The following is a 23,368-nucleotide window of genomic DNA, read 5'->3' on the forward strand; positions in this document are numbered from 1 at the left end:
TCATGCCATAAGAATAATCTTTCTTTTAGTCTTTTGGAGCTTCCAGTACTGGCTAAAAGTGGGAATTGCAGGAGCATATGAAAATATTCAAATTGTGGCTAATGGATTGTGTTTTGTTTTGTACGATTATATTGTTATTGTACGGTGTGTAATTGTGTTACTTGATATACAGCTATTTTTCTAAATGTCAAGATGTGGCTAGTAAATAACCTTAAAACTCCATTTCATGGTTGCTACATGAAATGAGTTTCAATGGAATAATGCAGTTTGGAGAGGAGACATAGCCGTTGCACACGCTGTGCATTTTTGTTGAGACATTTCTACTTCAGGGGTGGTATTTTTTTTTCTTTTACTTAGCCCTCTAACACAGGCACAAAAAAATTGGTATGTTTGTTTAAGTCACTTGAGGAGAAAAAAGTCTGATAGTATTTCATAATACTCTGTTCAAATCTTATGCATAATTTGTCAGTGCTGTATTGAGATATGATGTGGTGTTCATGTTTGATGGAGTGACTACACTCAGGATGCTCATACAAAGACAGATCTGCTCTTGCACATGTGCTTGCATAATGTATATTGAATATTGCAACTCCAGGTACACTTTGAACTGTATTATCTTCACCTTTTTTCAAGGTTTCTGAGTTTCAAAATTTCAAGGTTGCTGAGCTTAGCAGACATGCACAATGCTATCAGTTTTCTGCCTTCCCATAAAATAATTGCAATGCTTTATTTTAAAACTAGTGTATTAAATAATTACTTCATTTTGAAGGTGATTATAAAAAGCATCACGTAACATGAATTCACCAAAATGTCTACATGTCATTCCCTCTGCCTTTGGTTATGCCTAATGACTAGCAGGCTCCTAGCACATTTCAAAACTATTTCCGGACATCTTCAGTTCCCCTGCATGCATTCTTCTTCCTTCTGTCTCTGACACAATTCTCTCTGTTTAAGTATATTCTTCCACACTCCCCTGGTTTTCTTCTGCTTCCCATGCTTGCATTTTATTTTTTTTTAATAACCAGAGGTTTCCACTCTGTATGCCTCTTCTATTTATTCATCAATGCTATAATTCAGTCTTTCAATTTTGCAAGCTGTCTTTCATTCTGTGTGAAATAATTTAATTGGTGTAATTAATGTAGAGTGAGTATTCTTTTTATCAGCCTAGATAATTTTGATGTTTGGTGATAATACCATATTGTATTTAATAGGCAATAGAAGTATATGAAATATATTTATATAACATTTAAGTAAGAAATCTCAACATATTTATGTATTTGAGGAAGCAATGTGCCATTACAGCAAAGGCTAATGATGTCCTAGGCTACATTATGAGGAGTGTTGCCAGCAGGTTGAGGGAGGTCCTTCCCCTCTACTCAGAACTGGGGAGGCCACACCCGGGTTACTGTGTCCATCTCTGGGCTCCTCAGTACAAGAGAGACATGGACATACTGGAGAGAGGTCAATGAAGGGCCATGAATATGATTAAAGGGACTGGATCATCTCTCCTGTGAGGAAAAGCTGAGGGAGCTGGGATTGTTCAACCTGGAGAAGGTTCTCCATTAATAAGAGAAAAACAAGCGATGCAACATGTACTTTGGTGCTATGTAGTTTAGAGCACCTGATGTTTTAGCCCAGGTATAGACATTGCCATGCTGGGGAGGGGCAATTTATATGACTAAATGAGTGATGGGAAGGTGTACACCTCACTGGAACATTGAGTGAGATTGTGGAAAATTTCTGAAACCTGTAGAGCATTATAGAAAAAAAAAAATTAGTGAGAACTTATCTAAAGGTATAGTAATGCCAGCAAAATATCTGCAGCTTATTTGATGTATCTGAAGGTGGAATATCACTCTTTGTTATGCTGTGGATGCTCTTTCCGTACAGCTGATACACTAGCACCATTTTTCTCTTTTTTACTTTCCTAAAAGACTTCCTCTATTTTATAATCACTCTATTAATCTCTGTCTCTCTGATACAATAATGATGATAATAATCATAATCATAATAATAGTGATAATGATCATCATAATAATACAATAGACTGTAGAACTTAAAAAGATTCATTCTGGCTTGAAATGTCAATAAAGCTCCAAAACCATTGGCCACTTCTACTTTGTTTTCTGAGTCACCCTATATATTAATCTGCTCAAAATAACATTTACAGCTGAAAGTTTGCAGTTTTGGGGGGTGGGGGGTGGGGGGGTGGGGCATTGACAGGAAGATGCTGTGCTTAAAATTCTCTTTTAAAATGCTTATTGAACCCACCATCATCTTCTGTGTGTAGTTTCTTATTGCAAAAATCCCAGATGATTTGGCAGCGTTATATTCAGCTGCACATCTGCAACAAACTTATCATTTGCATTAGCACAACAGCTGGCTGAATAAGCTTGCCTCAACACAGAATATTAACAGATGCTTTTCTCTTTTCTGACCCATTTAAAGCACAGGGAAAATAATTTTTTGTTTCCTTTCCCAAAGATGATAAGAGCTCTTACTTCAGTGTGTTGTCTCATGTAGTTTGCTTACAAAAGAAGGAATCGTAACTAGAATTTTATCAGAAATTAGTGTCTGCACATTCTTTCATCTTTTGTAACTACTGTTATGGGCCAGTCTTTCAAAAGTGTGAGTAATTGGAAGCCATATGCAAAAACATGCAATCACTTTCTACAGCAGCAAACCTAGGATAACTGAAATGCAGGCATTACGTGCCTGTTTTGTAAGGCATTTAAATTAGAGGTGGAGTGATGCACACATTTTTGAATGGCATACTGTGAAGCTACAAGTTTTTCAGTGGCAGCTCTGCATGACTACATGATACTGTAGGTTGGCACTGCAAAAGCAGTAGGTTCGTGTCCTGTCATGTCAGGAATGGACCTGATGTGCAGGGCCATAAGTTAACAAATATCCTGTTTTATCATGGAAGCACCGTTGTTACGATCACGTGTAACTTTATTCTTTCTTCCACTCCCTGTTAGTCTCATCTCATACAGCAGTTCAGATTTTCCTTTATCGTTTCTGGTCTCTTGTCTCAGGCAGTATGTGAGACTTGCAGGTTCAATGCATGTCTCATGCTTTTCCCCTTGACAAGCGTACATTTTGTGCATTTTCGGTGTCGTGCCGATTCTGCTGTTAGTTCTGTGCAGAAGAAGTTTGACCTGATCTATGATCAGCTGAAAAATTATGAGCCAAAACGCCATAGCTGCATGATCCTAACTAACTTTGCAGGGTTAGGATCACGAAAAGGCAAGGAAGTTAGAGAGTGGCAGAAGGGCAGACAGTGGGGCTTTTACTTACAAGGGTTCTGCCAGAAGACATTCCCCAGCAAAATCCTGTTTGCAGGCTCTTCTGCTGTAAGTGCCTCCGTATGGCCATGGACGTGCCAGACATCATGTGTGGTAGTGAAGTTTCTTGTGAAAAGGAACATGTATTTCTGTCCTATGCTTATAGCCTTAACAACATGTGAGTTTTGGGCTACCGTTACAGTAGTGGTTTTGGTGGGATCGTTGGTTGACTCAGAGCAACTGCTTTCATGTTTTTGTATTCTGGTACTACCAGCCGCCTATCTCAGCCTGTAACATTGCGCACACAGGCTTTCAAGGATTTGTGAAATTTGAGGGTCAGCGCATTGTTCAAGACATGGCTAGTGTGGAATGAACAAAATTCTGCCAGAGATAGTAACTTATATCTGATCTGTTGTTTGAAAGCTCAATTATGTTCCCAAGCAGTAATTCTTGCATGTAAGAAGAGAATAAATCAGTTCTTCTAAGATAACCATATTTTCATTGCCAGATGAAATTTCAGAACAGAATCACTTATCAAAACATTGTTCTTGAGAAATGATGAGATCAGGCCAGCTGAGTTCTTCATTATGTAAATTATGGATTGAAATAGATCCCATCTATTATAATTTAGAAAAGAAAGAATACCTTTTTCCCACTTTGTAACATACTGTATTGTTCAGTGTAAGTTTTAGCTTCTGTTCTTGGCCTGTTCATAGGTCTGCAGCCCATTACAGTGGTGCCTGTTAGAGCAAATACTGTGAAAGTTTTGCCAGTTTTTCTATGATAAACCATGTTTTCCAGGAATTCATACTTAATCATAAAAAAAATCACCATTGAGACTTGGCATGGAAAGTCTTGATTCACAAGGATTTCACTTGTATATTTAACCAGATTTTGAAAAATAAATCAGTCATCTCATTTGTTAAGTCAGAGGTATTTCAAAATAAAGTATTGTTTAAGGTTCATAGAATTGTATTTGTTGGAAACAAATAATATTATGATCACTTAATCTAAATAGACACGTTTCCTGACAATGAATAATCGCTTTGTTGCTTTTACCTCACAAGCCACTCTTAAATGTTTCTGTGTGTTTTGTCTGTTGGGTAGATCCATGCAGAAACTGGTAAGTAGTTTAAAATGGTCAGATTATTTTCAGTATTCTAGAAATATTCAAATGGATAAGGCATTTTCCTTTGCAAAGCTAACTGTGTATCAATGAAAAATTAACTGTATAAATAACTCTTTAACTTATAGTATGTTGTTGATATTACATCCTAACAGGCATTTTAAAACTTATTTTTTCTATATGGCATGCTTATTTTATAGGTGGCAGGAATATTTCATTTAGTTAATTACATGTAAAAAACCTATTAAATCCTATTTACATGTAAAAACCCTATTAATCCTGTAAATCATCCTACTTTGTGATTCCCACATAGGGTGTTTCCATAGTTCTGATAGAAACAAACTGTAACAGTGGCAATTTCTATCTAATAATCCAGACCGTTGTGCAGATTTTAGTGTCTGCGTAGACAGGCAAGCCAGGGATAATTTTGTACTACAAACATACCTGCATTACAAACATACCTGCATATTAGTACTTCGTTGCCTTTTGAAATCAGGTCTGAGGAACAAGCCATTATGTAAAGTTTATTTACACAGAAACTGACAATAACAGAAATCGTATGTTCGAAGTCTGTATGTGTGGAAGGAAGTTTAAAGAAGAGTAACTGGGTAGCATTAGGCAGTAAGTAATTATTCGGCTACACAGAAGGAAACTGAAAGATGTTAAGCATAACTGGAAGGAGTCTCCTGAAGTCAGAAAATGACAAGAAGAATACGCTACCTTCCAGTCTGAGTTAGAGAGAAGGAAAGTGGCTACAATAGTGGACTAATTGTCTCAGTAGAGAAAATAAACAGTTGAGTGGATACTTGTAACTAATTTGGTAAGTATGTCACACCAGAATGACCCAGTTGTCACCCACTATTAATCTCATAGGACAGTTTAAATCAACACATGGATCAGATTGTGATGAAGGCACTGGCCAAGAAATGATTATTTGCTAACATGATGAAATAATTAGCATTCAGCAGAGATCAACTACACTTCAGTGCGAGAAGCTGATAATCACTTAGCTGAGCTTGGTTCAAATAAATAGTTCCTTCCAGCATTAAAAACAATATCAGCCAGCCCAAGTACGTAGCCAAAGTTATACATTTTTATCCTGGTTTTGGCTGGGATAGAGTTAATTTTTTTCCTAGTAGCTGGTAGAGTGCTGTGCTTTGACTTTAGGATGAGAATAGTGCTGAGAACACAGTGATGTAGCTGCTGCTGAGCAGTGCTTGCACAAAGACAAGGGCTTTTCAGCTTCTCATACTGCCCTGCCAGCAGAGAGGCTGGGAGGCCAAGAAGCTGGATGGGGACAGTGAGGTCAGCTGAACCAAACTGGCCAAAGGGATATGCCAGACCATAGATGTCTTGCTGGAAAATAAAACTGGGGGGAACTGGCTGGCAGGTGGCAGCCACTGCTTGGGAACTGCCTGAGCATTGGTCAGTGGGTGGTAAGCAATTTGCCTTTTCCATCACTTGTTTTGTATATACTACTGCTATTCTTCTTCTTCTTCTTCTTCTTCTTCTTCTTCCTACTACTACTACTACTACTTTTATTTCCCCTTCCTTTTCTGTCCTATTAAGCTGTCTTTGTCTCAGCCTATGAGTTTTACCTTTTTTCCGGTTCTGTCCCCCATCCCACTTGGGTGGGAGTGAGCAAACAGCTGTGTGGTGTTGAGCTGCCTGCTGGGTTAAACCACAACTTGCATGTCTGGGTTTTAGGTCCATGTATTCCAATGCATCTAAAATCAGAACTGTAAAAATTGTTCAGCTTGAAAAACAGCTGATAATTTGGGGTTAGTGAAGTTGAAAGGTTTCGGATAAATGTTTCTTTCATCATCTCTTGCTCTTTTACACAGAATATACAGGTGGGAATGTACCATTCTTGGGGTAAATACTAATAGACACAAGTCAGAAATGTGCCAGGAAACCTGCTAGTGTTCAGGTGTTCAAACCTGTGCTCTGGCTCTTTTTATTTTATTCATAAGCTGTAGCCGTTGCAGCTGGCCACCAGTTCAGCAAAGACAGGTTTGTGCTACTGTACACACTGTACTGCACTGCAGGATGGGCTCTCTATGACCACCAGCCTCACTATCTACTGGTGGAAATAACTCTGGCCCACAAAGTTTTATTAACATCAGGCACTTCTAAGCAACACGATCAATAGATCTTGAACAATTTCAGTTATGCAGTGTCTTTAAGCTAATACTGTCACAAAATAATGAAGCCAAGATCTCATATCGATCAGAAGCTCACCCCAAGTAGCCATAAGAATGTGATGGTGTGGAGCAAGAATAGCATATACATTTATATTTTTCATATGGTTAATTAAACCCATAGAATCATTCTGTACATACTAAGGTTTTATTGGTATTAGAATAAAGAATTTATTTAAAAAAAAATAACAACCCTGATAATTACTTCTCTCTGTGCTTCTAATCAACAGTCTTTGATGTACATCTGTTCTTTAAGTACATCTGTAACTTCTAGTCAGGAAAAGCCTTTTATGGCAAGTAGCCTTTAAGCTACATGCTGTGTTTATTTCATATATTCTTTTTCCTTTTCTTCTTAAGAAAGCATCCACACATTTTTCTTCAATTTTATCGGTGAGTATATACTTTAAAATGGTTTATGCAAGAAAAAAAGTTAGTTTTCAATTTAGTTTAGACTGTTTGTTTAAACTGATGGTGGAGATTATATTGCTGTCTTTGTTGCAGATGTATATCAGAAGAGACCTTAATATGTCCACTCCACATGAATTATTAGACACCACGTTACGCTGCTTCTTATATCATGTGATGCCAAGGCTGTATCCAGCTGCTGCATATGTGAGGGGGGAAGGCAGCTCCTTGCTCTGCTGAGAGCATCTGCAGCAGCAGGCTGGCATAACAGAGATGCTGCAGACCGTTCGTTCCCCTAGAAAATCAATGTGTCTTACCTCTGGGAGGGAGTCCTGGTTTTGACTGGGATAGAGTTAATTCGCTTCTCAATAGCTGGTATAATGCTGAGTTTTTGATTTGGTATGAGAATGATGTTGATAGCACTGGTGTTTTAGTTGTTGCTAAGTGATGTTTATACTAACTCAAGGACTTTTCAGTTTCTCAGTTATTGCTGGTGAGAGGGCTGGAGGGGCACAAGAAACTGGGAGGGAGCAGAGCCAGGACAGATGACCCAAACTAGCCACAGGGATATTCCATACAGTAGAACATCACGCCCAGTGCATAAACTGGAGGGAGCTGGCTGGGGCTGGCCGATCGCTGCTGGGGGACTGGCTGGGCATCGGTCAGCGGGGGGTGAGGGACTGTGTTGGCATCACTTGGGGTTTTTTTCTCTTTGGGGTTTTATTCCTCTCTCCCTCTCTCTCCTATTCATTACAATTGTTGTTGTTGCTATTATTATATGTTTTATCTTATTTTATTTCAATTATTAAACTGTTTTTTCATCAACTTATGAGTTTTACCTTTTCCCAAATCTCTTCCCTATCCCTCTGGGGGCAGGGAGTGAGCAAGCAGCTGCATGGTACTTAGATGCCAGCTGGGGTTAAAGCACAGCAGGGGAGAAAAAGTCTTGACGTTGTTGTTATTGGGTGCTAAATATAAAAAGCCCATGGTTTTAAATACAAAATGTTTCAACGCTGATGTACTTATGGTTGAAATACATACTCATCATTCAGTCTGTTTAATCATGTGAAACAGCTCATGTGGATAAATTTATTGTCAAGTTCTTACTTCAGTTTAGTAAAATAATTTTCAAACCAGTCTTTGTTCAGTTGTGCATGGTTGCTCTCTGTGAAGCCAGCACTGCGCCAGTGTAGGTGTTCCTGCAGCTGTGCCGGGGAAGGAGCATGTGTGTGTTCCTCATCCAGCCCTGCACAGACTGCCTGGCAGCCTTCAGCGCCAAGGGCAGCAGCCTCAGCCTGCCCGCAGGCATGGGTTTGTACTTCGGTGGATTAGCAATTGTTAATACAGCCTCTTCTGCCCGCAGAGCTGTGGCTGGTGGTGGGCACTGAGGAACAGCCAGGGCGAAAATGTCCTCAGCTGCTCCATCTGGATCCAGAAAAGGGGCATTCCCCATAACTGCAGTAATACTGGATTCATTCTGGAAATACATTGTATTCAGACTTCTTGTGGCTCTTCCTAGAGATACATTTTCATGGTGAAGGTGAATAACAAGTCTAGGCTCTGTGGCACTCCTCATAGATCACATTTTGTTATTTGCTTATTGCAGCTTTTGATGTGAAATTCGTTAGAGGCATCCAGTTAAGTCCAGCCCAGGTTGGGGTTGTTTTTGTGGAGGTTTTTTTGTCATACCATCAGCAGATAAGTTTATCCAACCAGAATTCTTTTCAAAGTAAAATTTCTTTGCGAGAGGACTAAGCCTGCACATTCATATGTGGAAAGCTTCTGCAAAGTCAGTTCCTTTTGGATTATATATTTGCAGCTGTAGAAATGAAGCAAAAAGAAGTGTCACTGAAGTCATGGCCAGGACTAACTACCATACTCAAAAATGTTCAGACATGGGACTTTCATAGGTATCTAAAGCTTTCTTATCTTTCCCACAAAAATAAAATTGAAGCACATGCTGGTTGGATGTTTAAGAGAAAGTGATGATGGCCATAATACAGTTCTGTAAGCATTGCTATTTCTTTCAGTCAATTATATAAACATTTTTGTAAAAAAGAAAAAACCTGAGGATAATGGTAAAAAATACTCTAGAGCAGACCTAAACATAATCCAGGTTGCTTTGTAAAGGTCCCCTTCAAACACAATTGATTTTCATTCAGGTAAATGTAAAGTTATCCTGGAGGATCAAAGAGTTATAGAACAAGGAGTGCATGCCTGCAGGATGAGGAATGGCTTCTGAAAAGCAATGTTGCTCAGCAGAAATAACATGAGTCCACTGCAATAAAGAGAGGAAAATATCAAATACAATTCTTGGTTCTATAACCTTGGTAGTAAGGAAAAAGCATGATTAATCAGTTTTATCCTACGTATGAGCAGAACTCAACAGGTTTTGAGAGTCAAAAACTTTGAGGGCTACAAAGGAAACTTTATAGAAAGGTGCACAAAGACTACCGTATGTTCAATTTCTCAGAAAGGTGGTGAGCAAAAATTTATCTACCACACATGAAGAGAAAAGTCTGATCTAGGATAGAAAGGCATAATGAGAAATAATAAATGGATATTAAAACTTAAGTTAGGAATTGGGCAGCTATTTCTGGTGGTGGAATGATTAACTGCTGGGACAATTACCAGAGGAAGTGGTGGATCCTCTGTCTCCTCTTGTCTTCAGATCTAGACCGGATGCATTTCACTAGCAAGCTATTAACCTCAACAGCATATGAGAATAATGTTTGATTTCTCATGTTTATGTACGAGATCTCACTGGAGGTTCTCTTTGACCCCACTTCTCCTTTGCAATCACTGCGTCATCTTAAGTTTTAAGGAATAAAACATGTTTTCAATTATATTACTATAAACTGCAAGCATTCTTAAAGAGACGTGCATGATCTCATTTTCCTATTGATGTATTTATTATTTAGTTTACAGACTTTGAAAAGGTATGCAGGTTCGAGACAATCTTGTGCAGTGAACTTCAGATAAGAACTGGTTCAGCTGGCTTCAAGGCAAACAAGGCACTTAAAGTTATTAAGTCTAATAATAAACTTGGAGAAATCACAGGTTTTTTGGCTTGTGGTTTGTCCTTACTATACTTTCATGTGCCTCTGCAGTACAATTTAATATAAGACACGTTATATCTAATGCTGCTATTACATGCAGACTTGAATTTATTTGGAGAAGTTGTAGAGCATAATTTAAAGAAAGTACAGCATAAATAATTTGTTTTACATGAATTTCAGTTTTAAATAAGCATAACTTTGAAACATCTCGTTTGTTTTCTTCCAATATGACTGTCTCACTGTGAAAATCTCCAAGCATATCAAATTTAATTTTCTGCTTTTGACTGTTTTGCCCTACATTCTGATTAGCAATTTAAAAAGGGGAAAAAATGCCTATCAATAATTCAATATCTGGGGAAAAAAATAAAAGAAAGTTATTAAATACTTTACAGCCCATTCACTGAAACCCACTAATTATCATATTTTTTAAAGGCTCATTACACCTTGAACAATTTTTTTTTTCTGGGGAACGAGAAATTAATGAGTGGTATATACCAGTTTAGTGCCTTGGGGTAAAAAAATGTTAGGTGGTCCCACAGTCTGTTTATGCATTATTTTGGAGAAAGCCAAAAATAAATACTTTTAAGCTCAATTTATCTTAGGTCCTTGATCCTGATTTACTGATATTTCCCGCTGTCCTAAGCCAGCTCATGTTCAAACCTCAAGTACCAGTTGGTCAAAAAAATTCGGTTAATGCTTCACAGCAATGTGGGGACATTTAAAAAGCTGCTTGTGTGGGGTTTGTGGGGATGGGGGTGTAAAGTTTTTCCTGTGCATGAATTTTGCAGAGACTTGAGCCAAACATTGCTCAAACACTCAGAAAAAAAAAGTCCAGGAGGAAGTCTGAAGAAAAAAGTCTGAATAGCCGATGGTCATACAACTTGTTTTTCTTTCATAAAGAAAGTCTGCCAGGCAGCCTGAAACAGTCAGTGTCTGATACTTCAGTCTGAATAAGTCTCCTTTAAAACCAAAGAAATTACAGATTCTCTATGTGCTGAAGAACGTATGTAGTTGTGTATCAATTTGAATACCAGTTTTCGGTTAGGGAGGGAACCGTGTTTTTCCCTAGAGTGCTTAAACTCACTCCCCTTAGTCCAGCTGTTCCTTTCCACAGATCTCTCCACGGCATGTTTGCAGTGGGAAAAAAATAGCATCAGCATCCTCCCACGGAGGCAGCAGGCAGGCTCAGGTGCAGCATGACCATGTTACAGACAGACCATCATCCTGATGTCTTTTTTGCTTCCTTGCAGAACTCCTCATGCACTCCTTTCCCGAAGACAATAGTGGAGCTTTGAAAACTGGTCCAGACCATAGTTAACAGGACTCAGCTGGGTGATTTTATGTTCCTGACTTCATTGTAAAGTAGACTCCATATAAACACTAAACTTGCAAAAAAGTTCTGTGGGCCATAAAGCTATTTCTAAAGTTGTGACAGTGGTTTGGTGATACTAGCACACACAAAAAAGCTTTAGCAAGCTGAAGCACCCTATCAGGTACTGTACATATCTGTTTTTTATAAATGGCTGTGTAGTATAAATTTTAATATCTGTGAGAAACTGGTGTGTGACTATTGGGAAACAAGTAAGATTTAGGGTGAAAAGTGCCCTATCTCCAGCTTCTGATAGTGAATAAACTTCCTGTAGCCATATGATGTTGAATTAACCGGTTACACATAAATCAGCCTGGCATGCATGTGAGCTTGTAGGCAGTCTTGGGAAAGTGCTTCTCTTTAAGTCAGCAAGAAAGCTGTAATACATTTAGGGATAAAGCCATGTAACTCAGGACATTTTTAAATCCTGAGTGGCCACAGCTCAAAGACAGTGACTATCTCTATAGTACTTAATTAGATGTGCTGGGGTGCTACCTGGCACTGCATGGAGTGGCATGGGTCAGTCAACACCTGTAATGGCTCTGTTCAGAGCTCCCCAGCCAGGGACATGCCTGCAGGAGCAGCCCTGGGCTATGCTGTCTTCCTCAGAAGGGCAGGGGCTGCTCCAAGTCAAAACACAACAGACAAGTGAGGTATAGTATTTAGGAATGTTCTCTAACACTGTTTAATGTAGTCATGGAGGTGTAGCATTAGTATGGAGAAAGCTGTGGCCATAGGGAAGTCCTCGAAGCTAAATTTAGGATAAAGAACGTGTTACGCTGCATCAGCAGGGAAGGAATATCAGAAAAGATAATATCCTAACTACAAGACCAAGACAGCAACTCCATCGTGACCATGTTACAGATAGTAAGAGCTGTAATGGATGGAGTGAAGCTCTGATTGTGGGTTTGGTGATGAAAACAAGTGTGTGTGCTTCAACTTGCTGCACCGGAGAAATGTCTGAGGAGAAGGGAAAAGTGTGTACAGATACACCAATGTAGTTATGGGCAAACAGAGGGTAATGACCAAATCTAGGTAGACAATATGAAATACCTGCTGTTTCAGCACCTTCTGGAGTATAAACCAAATGAATAGCAGCGAGCAACGCATGTGCAGCAGTTAATCTGGCACACCATTCCTGATGAGCAGACTGATGTAATAATTTTACATCATGTAATTAGAAATGATACATTCATCTTCATTTATAGCGGTTATTCAGTAGGAGGCTTCCTGCTGGATTGTACCTTAATCCATTATCAGGTGTTCATTTTAGACTTTTTTCTTACTGACTCTCAATAGGATTACCTGTGCATTACTTGAAGAGAGGCAGAAGTGATAAGTAAAACTATTTTTTGAGCTTGTTTCAGTTTAAAAAAAAGAAAAGAAAAAAAAAAGGAAAAAAAAAGGGTCCTTGAACAGCATTATTCCTCAGTTCTTGACCAGAATCCCTAAAGGGAATTTAAAAAGACATATAAACATTTACATGTCATATAAAACCCCCTTCACAACTAAATACTATTTCACAGAAGGAAAAAAAAATCTCTATAAAGATATCTTCCCAGTATAATCTCTCCCTCTGTAAGAAACTCTTAATTGAACAAAATGCAATTTCCAGAATGAAATTAAACCTTGCAGGTGCCTCAAGTAAATGTTGTCTCAACAGAATTTATTATCTATTCCCTATATGATGAAGTAAAAAAATATATTAATTAAATCAGCTAGAAAAAGGAGAAATGGATGAAAAATAATCTGTTTTGAAATAGTGGACAGAGGGAGTTTTAAGTCAGATTAGTGTCCAATCAAACCTAGAGGAATTCAGAGCCAATTAGTTCTTAGCCATAATTGTTGCCTATAGAGTTGAAATGTATTTACACATGTATGTATACACCTGACTGTGTATAAATATTGATTTATTATTTTAACATTTGCTTTATATTGCACTGTGAAAGGAAGGAAAATAAACCTAAACCTTTCCTTGGAAATATTTTGCTTGGTTCTGCCTGCAAAGCATCTGATCTGACATGGTGTTGACTAAGATAAGAATAGTGAGTACCGTGCATGCAACTGATATTCATATGATATGAATTCTGAGCTAAATCTACAGTAGATAAACATTTTGGCTGCAATGGAGATCCTCCTGTTTTCACACAACTGTGACTGAAAGGACAATGGGACGCAGCATTTAGCATCTATCCCAGGGGTCCTCAAACTATGGCCTGCGGGCTGGATACGGCCCCTCAGGATCCTCAATCCGGCCCCCGGTATTTACAGACCCCCCCGCCGGGGGTTGGGGGGGGGAAACCAAGCAGCCGCAGATGACTGCCTGCCACTGCATCCGCGCGCCGGCCCCCTGGTTAAAAAGTTTGAGGACCCCTGATCTATACTATTCAGTCAAACTAGGTCTTCTGTCAGAGTTTTCTGAGAGTTTCCATGTCACCTTGAGTTTGCTGGTTTTCCTCTTCCCCCAGTATGCTTTCTTTTGCTTTCTTTCCCTTAGCCTTATGTGTGATTTTTTATTTTTTCACTTTTTATATTCATTAACGAATAGAAAGTCTTATGTTCTAGGCAGATTAATGGTTACTTTTACAAAGAAAAAATAGTATTCTTTGAAATGATGGAAGTGGAAGCCAGTTTTTGGTTAATATCTCACTGCTATCTACTGAATACTTTGGAAAACTGCATTGTGGGAAATGCATTGAGTTTCAGCAATGTAAGATGACTCTTTTCCCAGTGAATTTGCCCTAAAGTTGAAGAAAAAATCCACTGAACTCTCAATAGGCTGTGACATGTAAATTCCATTCTTTGTGGAGGAATCAGTATTTCTTAAACAGGTGACAATGCCTGATGGTACTCGGTATTTTCCAGAAGGAAAGAACATCAGATTTGAGTATTGTTTAGTTTGTATTCAGGCCAGATGAAAAGCAGTAGATGTGTACTCTGGGAGAAAAAGAGTACCTCACTTCATTTATTCTTGCCCTAAATATTAACATCTATAATTTCTTAGTGAATGTGTCAAAACAAAAGAAGCTAGTGGGATTAATGTACAGAAACGTGAGATAATTTGATCTTTCTTTCAGTTGAGGAATTATTTTTTTTTATTCTTTTAAATTAGCTTTCATCTCTGTAGCTGTGTTGGTTTGGATATAATTTACCCAAAGTTTACCCAAAATTGTGAAATTATTAAGTTGAAAATTGAAAATGAGCTATCAGGATTCTGGCTGCCAGGAACTGAATAAGATACCATGCAGGCTAGCTCTGCACTACCAGTGCTTTTGTAATGATCTGTGTAGAAATTATGAGGTTTACTCAAGACAGAAATTTCCATGATTTTCAGCAGGGAATCATGACATCAAATAGGCAAGAATGTGTGAAAAACATCAAACTGTGCTTTTACATGAGGGAACTCATTTTCTTAGTTTATTATTTATTTCAGTAGACCGGCAGTACATGTAATTTATACCATTAGCTATTAGTATTGCACCAAAAAGTACATAAGAAGACTATTAAACTTGCAAACTCAAGTACTTCAAAGCTGAAGGAAGTACTTTCATTTGCTCCTTCTTTGTATCAGTGGTGATAACATCTACAGTTATGGTAATTTTTTCCTATTTTCATTCAGTAATCGTTCTAAGACCTAATTTGCTAACATTATTCAGCTCTTCCAAATGAAAAAAGAATGATAACATAATTCATGACTTTGCTATGGTGTTCATTGTTACTGTGTTTCAGTGCTCTGCAAACATTAATTAACCCACCTTTACAAATTGTGGGATTTGAATAGAAAATGGAATAGAAATTTTGGGATTGGGGATGGTGTCATGGGCAGTTGATGTACTTTATGTGATCATACCATCCCTTCTGGTGTCTCCAGAGGCAAAAATGTATTTGCAGGACTTCTTCAAATTACATCAGAAATTCACCCAGGAAAGCGAGGAGCTAGTTTCTGACACTTGACCCTTCCTGTCCCATCTCCTCAATCTTCTTACTTCTTTTCCAGTGTCACAGTCTGAGTCCCAGTATCTTTCACTCCCTGAACAAAAAGGTTATTTTATTTCAGCTGATTTCCCCCAAGTCATATTCCTCCTGTAGCACACATTAAGCATATCCAATTTCAACCTAAGTTTGATGGTGTTTGAAAAAACAACAGCAAACTAGCTTAGGAAAGCTGTCATGAATCCATTCAGTAGCAGGTGACATTGGTAGAGATGCCCACGGTGTGTGGTTTGCTAAGTTATTAAAGCTCTGTGTCCTCTTTTTGTGGGCCACTTGTCAGTGCTGGTTTGAAAATCATGCTTTAGGAAGAGGTTGACTTTGTAGCAGTGGGTGTTTTTTTTTTTCTTTCGTTGAGTGTGTGTTTACAAGATTTCTCATCAATTTGTGCATTTCTCTGGCAGTTGCGGTATCCAAAATTTTTAACCTGACTGAAAGCCCCAGGAAATAAATTACCTCTGAGGAATAATTTATGAACTGAATCCTTTGCTTGCTTGCTAGTTGGATTTTTGAAGTCTGGATTTTTGTTTATGTGCAGTTTGATATGTGGTTCAAATGGAGAGTAAATGATGAGACAACCGCAGGTCTGTGCAGGACAGAAGTTGTCCAGAAGCTTACAACTGCCATCTTTCTCTTGAGTTGAGCTGACTGGTTAATCATTGAGTATCCCTATCATCTTTCCACCGCTATCATTAGCTCCCTGGTGTCTGCCATCCTTCAGTGATACGAGGGCTGTGGTAACTTCTCTAGCTCACCGTGCAGATGAGGTGCTGCCACACGCGGGGTCCATGCTAGAACTGCAGCCATAGCACAATGATGTACAGGTGTGCAATGACTTAGCTCCTAACAGGACAAAGGGTATATTTAGCAAAGTCTGCTGTTATCCCAGGACACCATTGTGCCTTTGCTGCTAGCAGTGAAAATTCTGTGTATGAAAATCCACGGAAGGGGAGCAGGCAGACAGCTGTAAGTCCTGTTATTCCGTAATCATCAGGAGAGGAGAAAAATGTTTTAAATAAAGAAAGGAGCATTAAGCATTCTGATATCTCTAAAATAGTAATGTGTATGTTAGAATGCTGAAAACTTGTGAGGGAATTACACTATGAAATAAAGCTGCAGATGTCACTTTTTCCCCTGCCTTTTTTTAACGTTTCAAATGTAAGTCCTTGCTGCCCTCACGTGGATGTGTCCTGGATTTTCTCCATCTGCTGAAAGCAGCAACGGACAGAGATTTTGTTAGAAGAGCAGTACATACAACAGCATCTATACAGCAGATTAAGAACAAATCAGATACTGAACTGATGCTGTCTATCTGAGACAAGGATCTCGAGCAATGTGGCTGGGAGTCCCTGTGAATTCATTTGCTGCATTTTAGTTCCGGAGAGCCAGGAGTGCCCTGAGCGTTAGCGATCTGCTGCCAAAACTGTGTCTGGAGAAAGCTGCCTTTGCAGCTAACAGAAGGTGATGAAGGCACCTTTTGAACCAGGTAATGTGTGTCCTGAATTAACAGGCGGGTCCATCCAGCAGGAACCTGTGGTATTTGCAAACATGTTTCAGCTCAGGGTATGAGACAGACCAGAGAACTGAGCACAAGTCTCTAATATACCAGCATAGAGCAACTGTAGGAGAAACACTGATAAAATGCTACAGAAGCAACAAAAAAGGAAGAAAAGTAATCCAGCAAGAGCCTAGTTAAATAATTTTCATAGCTGTTACTCTCTGATGTACAGACAATTGCCGTGTATATTAGCATAAATGTTTTTTTTTCAGGAATTCATGTTGGAATTGCATCATTACCTATATGTTATTGTACCATTACCCATATGTTATCTAACCCTTAGAAGCTGTGGCACATTGTTAGCTAATGATAATGTTTAATTGCATAGTATTGCAATAGTATTGCCCATCTACCTACCAGAACCAAGTAGTCCAAATAAAAGTTTAATGAATAATACTGGAAAGATACCAACGATTGGGATAAGTTGCTTAGAAAATGAGGACTTACTCATTGGTAATTTATAAATCAAGTAGCAAAACTGAATGTTATAACATTGCAATAAAGGGTTTGAATGAATGGGTTTGCCAGTCTTACTTCTGTAAAATAACCTGTGCAGAAATAGGAGATACAGAACGATAGATAAGTTTTAAGGCTTTTATTTGCTAGATAATTGAACACAAAATCCACCTAAGTTTCAGATCTTTCTTAGGTCCTGTATATTTCAGTGTATACACATGACTTTACAGAGTATTTAACAAATTCTGTAAATTGAGTTCAGAGCTGACTGATAATAAAAATTGAGGAGCCCTGTTTTAGACAGTCAGAGATAAAAAATGCTTTTCAAGGAAAAGTTAGTTAGTTGGCTAGTTAGTATGCAAGGGAAAATAAAATAAAAATAAAAATATGAGTACATAACCTGAACAGTGCTCAGGTATCCTGCTATTTGCATTAATTATTTCTATTTGCTCCCGTTGCTGTTAAAACCAAAGGATTTACAAAATAGATTGTAGTCGTAAAATAAAGACTGAAGATGAGGCCTGATGTGGAAGCCTGTATCTTGGAAAGGAGAAGCAAGGCACACGGCTGTCTACCAGATAACAAGCAGGCGAGCTATCATTAAGAAGGGTGCAGTGTTGCTCAAAGAGCGGTGCTGGCTGTGGAACCCAGGTGGCTGCGCTGGACAACTTGCTCGCTTGGGTGTTTTTTTCTGATCAGGAGGTGTTTATAGGCTAGGTGGATCAGACACTCTCTCAGATACTCATAGAATCAGAGAATCACAGAATGGTTTGGGTTGGAAGGGACCTTAAAAATCTGGTTCCACCCTCCCTGCCAAGGGCAGGGACACCTTCCACTAGACCAGGTTGCTCAAAGTCCCATGCAGCCTGGCCTTGAACATGGATGGGACATCCACAGCTTCTCTGGGCAACTTTTTCTACTGTCTCACCACCCTCACAGTATTTCTTCCTAATGTCTAATTTAAATCTACACCCTTTCAGTTTAAAACCATTCCCCCTTGTCCTATCATTTCAAGCCCTTGCAAAAAGTCCCTCTGCAGCTTTCTTGTATTCAGTTCTGTCCTGTCCAGTAATACTATAATCTGTTACTGATAGGAGAGACAGAGTGCTTTTGCACTCCCTTCTCATTTGCTTCAGCCAGTAATTGCCTTCTGTGTGGAACAGCAAGTTCTGGACTATAATACACTGCTGCTAAAAGTCCACTCCTTTTCAACTGCCTCAGCAAAGCCAAGCATGGCAGGGCCCTGCCGCTTTCCATGGAGAGAGGGGCTTGGGGTCAAGGGCTCTCGCTCTCAGGAGCAGTAAGCATGGCGAGGTGTGAGGTGGCCATGCATGGCTCCTTGAGGACGAGGTTCTCCACACCTGACCCATGGCACAGAGAAGAGGGGAGCCACTGCCATTCCAGCCCCAGGGGAGTGCCTTCTCCATCGGCTGTCCTTGCTCCACTGCCCTCCAGTTGGGGAACTGAGAGTCTGGCTCCTGCATCATCTTTGAGGATCTACTTTCCGTATCATAAACATAATTTCTTCAAAAGACATCTGTAGCAAAATATTCAGAAGTTACTTCTGTTCACTGTGCTTCTGCTGACAAAATAAGTGCTATAATTGAAATCTGCATTTAATAAAAGTTATCATGTGTAGGGACTTCAGCAGCATACTTCGTTTGAACTCCCTAGTCTTTATTCATTTTTCTTGCTAATCCCTAATCTGTGTTGCATGCTAGTAACGATATGGGAACCAATGGTTGGCCAAGAAATACCTTCTATATTCAGTTTTCTGCTTAGAATGACAGTTGGGATTTGGGGCTCCTAGCATCGTTAGCCATCTGGATTTTCTCAGCGTGGTTTAATACTGTCCTGAAAGTAATGAAACGTTGTGTACTACAGGGCACTTTGAAATAAAATGAGCAGCCAAAGAGCTCACTAACAGGAGAACAAATTTTCAGGTATCAACAGCTCTGTGGTACTGCCTCCACAGAGGCTGCTGCTCCATGGCACATATCAAAGAAGGTAATTTGCCTTTGGTGTGCCTTGCGGCAAAAGCAGGTACAGGGATGATTGCTGCAGAGCACCAGCAGCACCGTAATGTGTTTGCTGCACAATGACATCTCAAATCACTGAAATCTAGTCCAGTTCATCTCTCTTTTAAGTCTATTGTATGGAGAGCGTGCTGGCAATTTGATTTGATGAGTGTGTTAAAGGAGCTGCTTTGTAAGGCTTAGACAATGATACCAAGTGGGTTGTGTGTAATTTTTTCTCTGCATCTGAAAGTTTTCAGAGGAAAAATAATAGGATCTTCCCCTACCTTAAACTTACAGTAAGCATTTGCTCTAGTTCTCTGGAGGAGGTCGTAGAGAAAAATAGACAAGGCACTGACTGAAGTTTATATTTCTTTTTAGTAATTGGCCTCTACAGTGAGAAACCTCAGAAAGTAAAATCACTGAGCAAACAGGATAGCAAAACTCCAATAAAGCTCTAATTGATTCTGCTGATCTTCTGACCGGCAGCATTGGTCCCTCATTTCAATTTCTTTCCCCTTCATCTATTCCTTCCTTAATAAATATTTTGAAGATTTAGGTTAAAAATGTTATACTTCATAATATACCAACCAGTAGAATCACAGGAAAAAAAAAATGATATGGAAATGTCTGTAATTCAAACCATCTTGCAATGCCACTTTGTGTCAAGTATTCCTTCCCTCTGACCTCATTAGGTGTGCCTAGTCATTAGATACAGTGTTACTAAACAGTTTTAACTTAAAAGCTGCTTTGATTAATGATTGGTTGAACTGAGGTTTTACTATGTAGGATTAACTAGATTTAAAAATGGCAAAATGCCATGGTAGCATTAACGCCAGACTTTAATGAGAAGCAGAAGTAAACTCCAAGGTCCCTTATGATTTTAATATGGACTAAACTTGTGTGCTCATTACCTTAATGTCCTGTCCTATTTTATATACAAAATTCCAATATTTCCTAGAGAATAGTAGCCTAGACAGCATGTTACAAACATGCAATCTGAAGTATATAACCCTATATTTTTAATGAATCATAAATTTTCATAATTTTAGAATCAGAGTTTTTCAGTGCTGTTATTAAATGGAGAAAAATGCTTCATACTGGTTTAGACCTTTTTATTTAAAAAACAATATGGAAGTAAGACAAAGCCAGACTGGTAAACATTTCTCCCAATTAATAATGTATTGACAATGTAGATGAAAAATGGATTTTCACATTTTTATGTCATCTGCTCCTTGAATTTTCTTTTACTATCTTCTCAAGTTCATTTAGTTCTCCTGAAAGGTTACAAAGTTGGCACCTCTAGAGACTAATAACCTTATTTTTTTTATCATTGATCACATATTTCAGTACATGATACAGCCAAGAAAACCCAGATCATTCTCACTCCAGACAGTGTTTGGTCATCTCCTTAAATCCTACCAGACTGGTTAGGGTTTAAGCATATACTTAAAAGTTAATGCATTGCTGCACGAGGGCCTTTGTATCTAGCATTTTCTCAGTCTATAGTACCTTTGCTGAGATAATTAAAGGTCACCGATTTATTATTAGAACTGAACAGGAAAAAAAAATCCCGTCGAAGGAGACTGAGAATTTGGTTTTCTGCATTGATCCTTATTTCTCCGTTTTGGTTATTTTTCAGTCAACTTCCAATAGTAAGAAGCATGTAATGAAATTTTTGTTTCTGCACGATACTACGCTGTGAGATTTAGGCACAGGGTGCTAATAAGCAGTAGCAACAGTTCTTTGCAGTGGCGGCACTATTTCTGCCAAAGCATGTAGGACAACATCCAACCAAATAATTGGGCTGTAATGCCTGGTTTCTCATTGAAATCATGGATATATTGGACTTGACTTAAATAGGATTACTCACTCAAACAAATTTACGCAAGGATCTAAGGCACGTATCCAGCTTTCAGTGAGTTAGGAGTCGACGTACCCATTTGGCTCTGGACCCCAGGCACTTGCATAATGTTGCTTGCGTGAGTTACCCTGCTGAAAGTGAGACCTACATCAACATGGTTAATTATACCCGCAAAACTGTGCCTGTGGGTAAGCGATGACAGTCGGGGATCCTGCTTCCTCTGGTATCCCATTGAAAGCTTCTGTTTCCACTGACGATCAAAGCTCATTAGCCAGCATTACCTTTGCAGTCCCCATCAATAATTTTACATGTCATGGAGTTTTTTGACTACAGTCTAACATCACTTCTGCATTCTTTACTTAGTTGACTTATTGATTTTTTTTTTTTTTTTAGGGAGAAGGCCAACAAAAACAAAAGACAAGAAAAAGAAGAAAAAGAATTTGATGGAAAGGGCTCAGAAGCAGCACAGCATCTTTTTAGCGACAGATAAAACAAGCCAGTAAAGACTTGATTTTCTTTAATATATTTTTTTTGCAAAGTGCACAAAAGCTGCTATATGCTCCTGCCCATGGATGCACTACGATTCAGCTGCTTTGACAGTATTGGTGGCAAATAACTTGTGAAAAACAAAGCCCACAAAGTTGTTTGTTTTATTTATATATTTTTTTATTTTATTTTTTCCTCTAATTTTTGACCTGAAGACTTCAAGGTCAGGAGTGCACTGAGTTGAATCGGTGGAAGTGGTGCTGAAGTGCGTCAAAGATTTTGTTCTGAGTGCCTGGTCAACATGTTGACATGGAAGGGAAGCAGGAAAGAAACCTGTCTATCAGCATTAGGCGGACTTGTGCATATTTAAATAAATAAAAAAAAGGAAGTCTTGGAGGTGTAGGTACTATTACATTTATGGCCTTTGTTTCCTATATTTGTACATTTCAAGAGTAAATGGATATGACTTACCTACTTCATGTTAATGTACATTGTTCTCAGCACCTGCTACATTGAAACTGTTGTATAATAAAATGGCTTTAAGACAATATACTGCAGGAATTACTGCTTAGACTTATAGCACAACAGACTCTGTGTACATATTACTCTCTCTACATATAAATTAACGTATTTACTGTACATCTATGCATTTTTATGTATACTTTATACATGTTTAAATTTATGTCCTGTTGGTTTTAGTAATATACCTTAAAATAATCCAGTAAATGTTTACTTTTTCCTATTTTTTAATTATCTTCTCAAATTTCTCAATAGTTACAACTGGACTTATTTTCTCATTTGTAAAGCACATTCAGATGGCTAAACTACCTTGTACTGACCCTTGCAATGGCGTGTCAGCTCTGAAGTATACTTGCCAGACTAGTAAACCACAAATCTTTTCTGCTATTCTGTGCTTCTATCTCAGCCCCAATGTACTTTGTCTCAGAAAAAGAAGTGTAACTTTTTTTTAAGATGAGGCACAATGTCAAGAGATGTTTTGAGTGTCAGGAGAGAAATTACATGGAAAGTTCTTGGTATCTAAGATTGTATGTGTAAGTTTTTGTCAAATATAATGCACAATGTTTTATTTCTGTTAGTCCTGATCTAGTCAGATAGAGCAAACAAATACCTGAATAGGGGAGAAACAAAAGAAAAAGCTGTGTGAGTCCATTCGTTCAAAAGTATAGCAAACACCAGTGCCCCAGTATTGCCAGTTATTTGTAGAAGTTTAGCAAATTTAATCTGCATTTGGTGTTTGGTTGGGGGCTTTTGGAGGGGTGGGGTGGGTGGGGTGGGGAGGAGTAGAGAGAATTTGCTGTGTAGGAAGTCAAAATGGCTCAGGATGTGTAATTTGGTAATCTAGCATTATTTGGCTTACGTTCAAGGAGATTTCTGCTGGGAAAAACCCACACTAAAATGGCTGTCATTTATGCTGTCACTTAGAGAGGTTATTCCAGTTCTAGGACTTGAATACGACCTACACAACACAAGGAAAAGGTAAACCAGACCCTAGACCCTACAAAACTCTTTTTGATGTATACTTTAGAAAAAT

At 38.6% G+C, this 23,368-nt stretch overlaps 1 protein-coding gene across 1 annotated transcript in view; it reads left to right on the forward strand.

Annotated features, from left to right (window-relative positions):
- RSPO2 (R-spondin 2) overlaps positions 1–22,826 on the forward strand; it is a 114,612-nt gene extending 91,786 nt beyond the window's left edge. Inside the window, exon 5 of the mRNA XM_037382247.1 lies at positions 21,724–22,826. Within this exon, the coding sequence (XP_037238144.1) occupies positions 21,724–21,833 (110 nt within the window). The 3' untranslated portion in view covers positions 21,834–22,826. The remainder of the gene's footprint in view (positions 1–21,723) is intronic.
- The last annotated feature ends 542 nt before the right edge of the window (positions 22,827–23,368 follow it).

This window comes from Falco rusticolus, chromosome 3, assembly GCF_015220075.1.
Source record: "Falco rusticolus isolate bFalRus1 chromosome 3, bFalRus1.pri, whole genome shotgun sequence".
Taxonomy (NCBI): domain Eukaryota; kingdom Metazoa; phylum Chordata; class Aves; order Falconiformes; family Falconidae; genus Falco; species Falco rusticolus.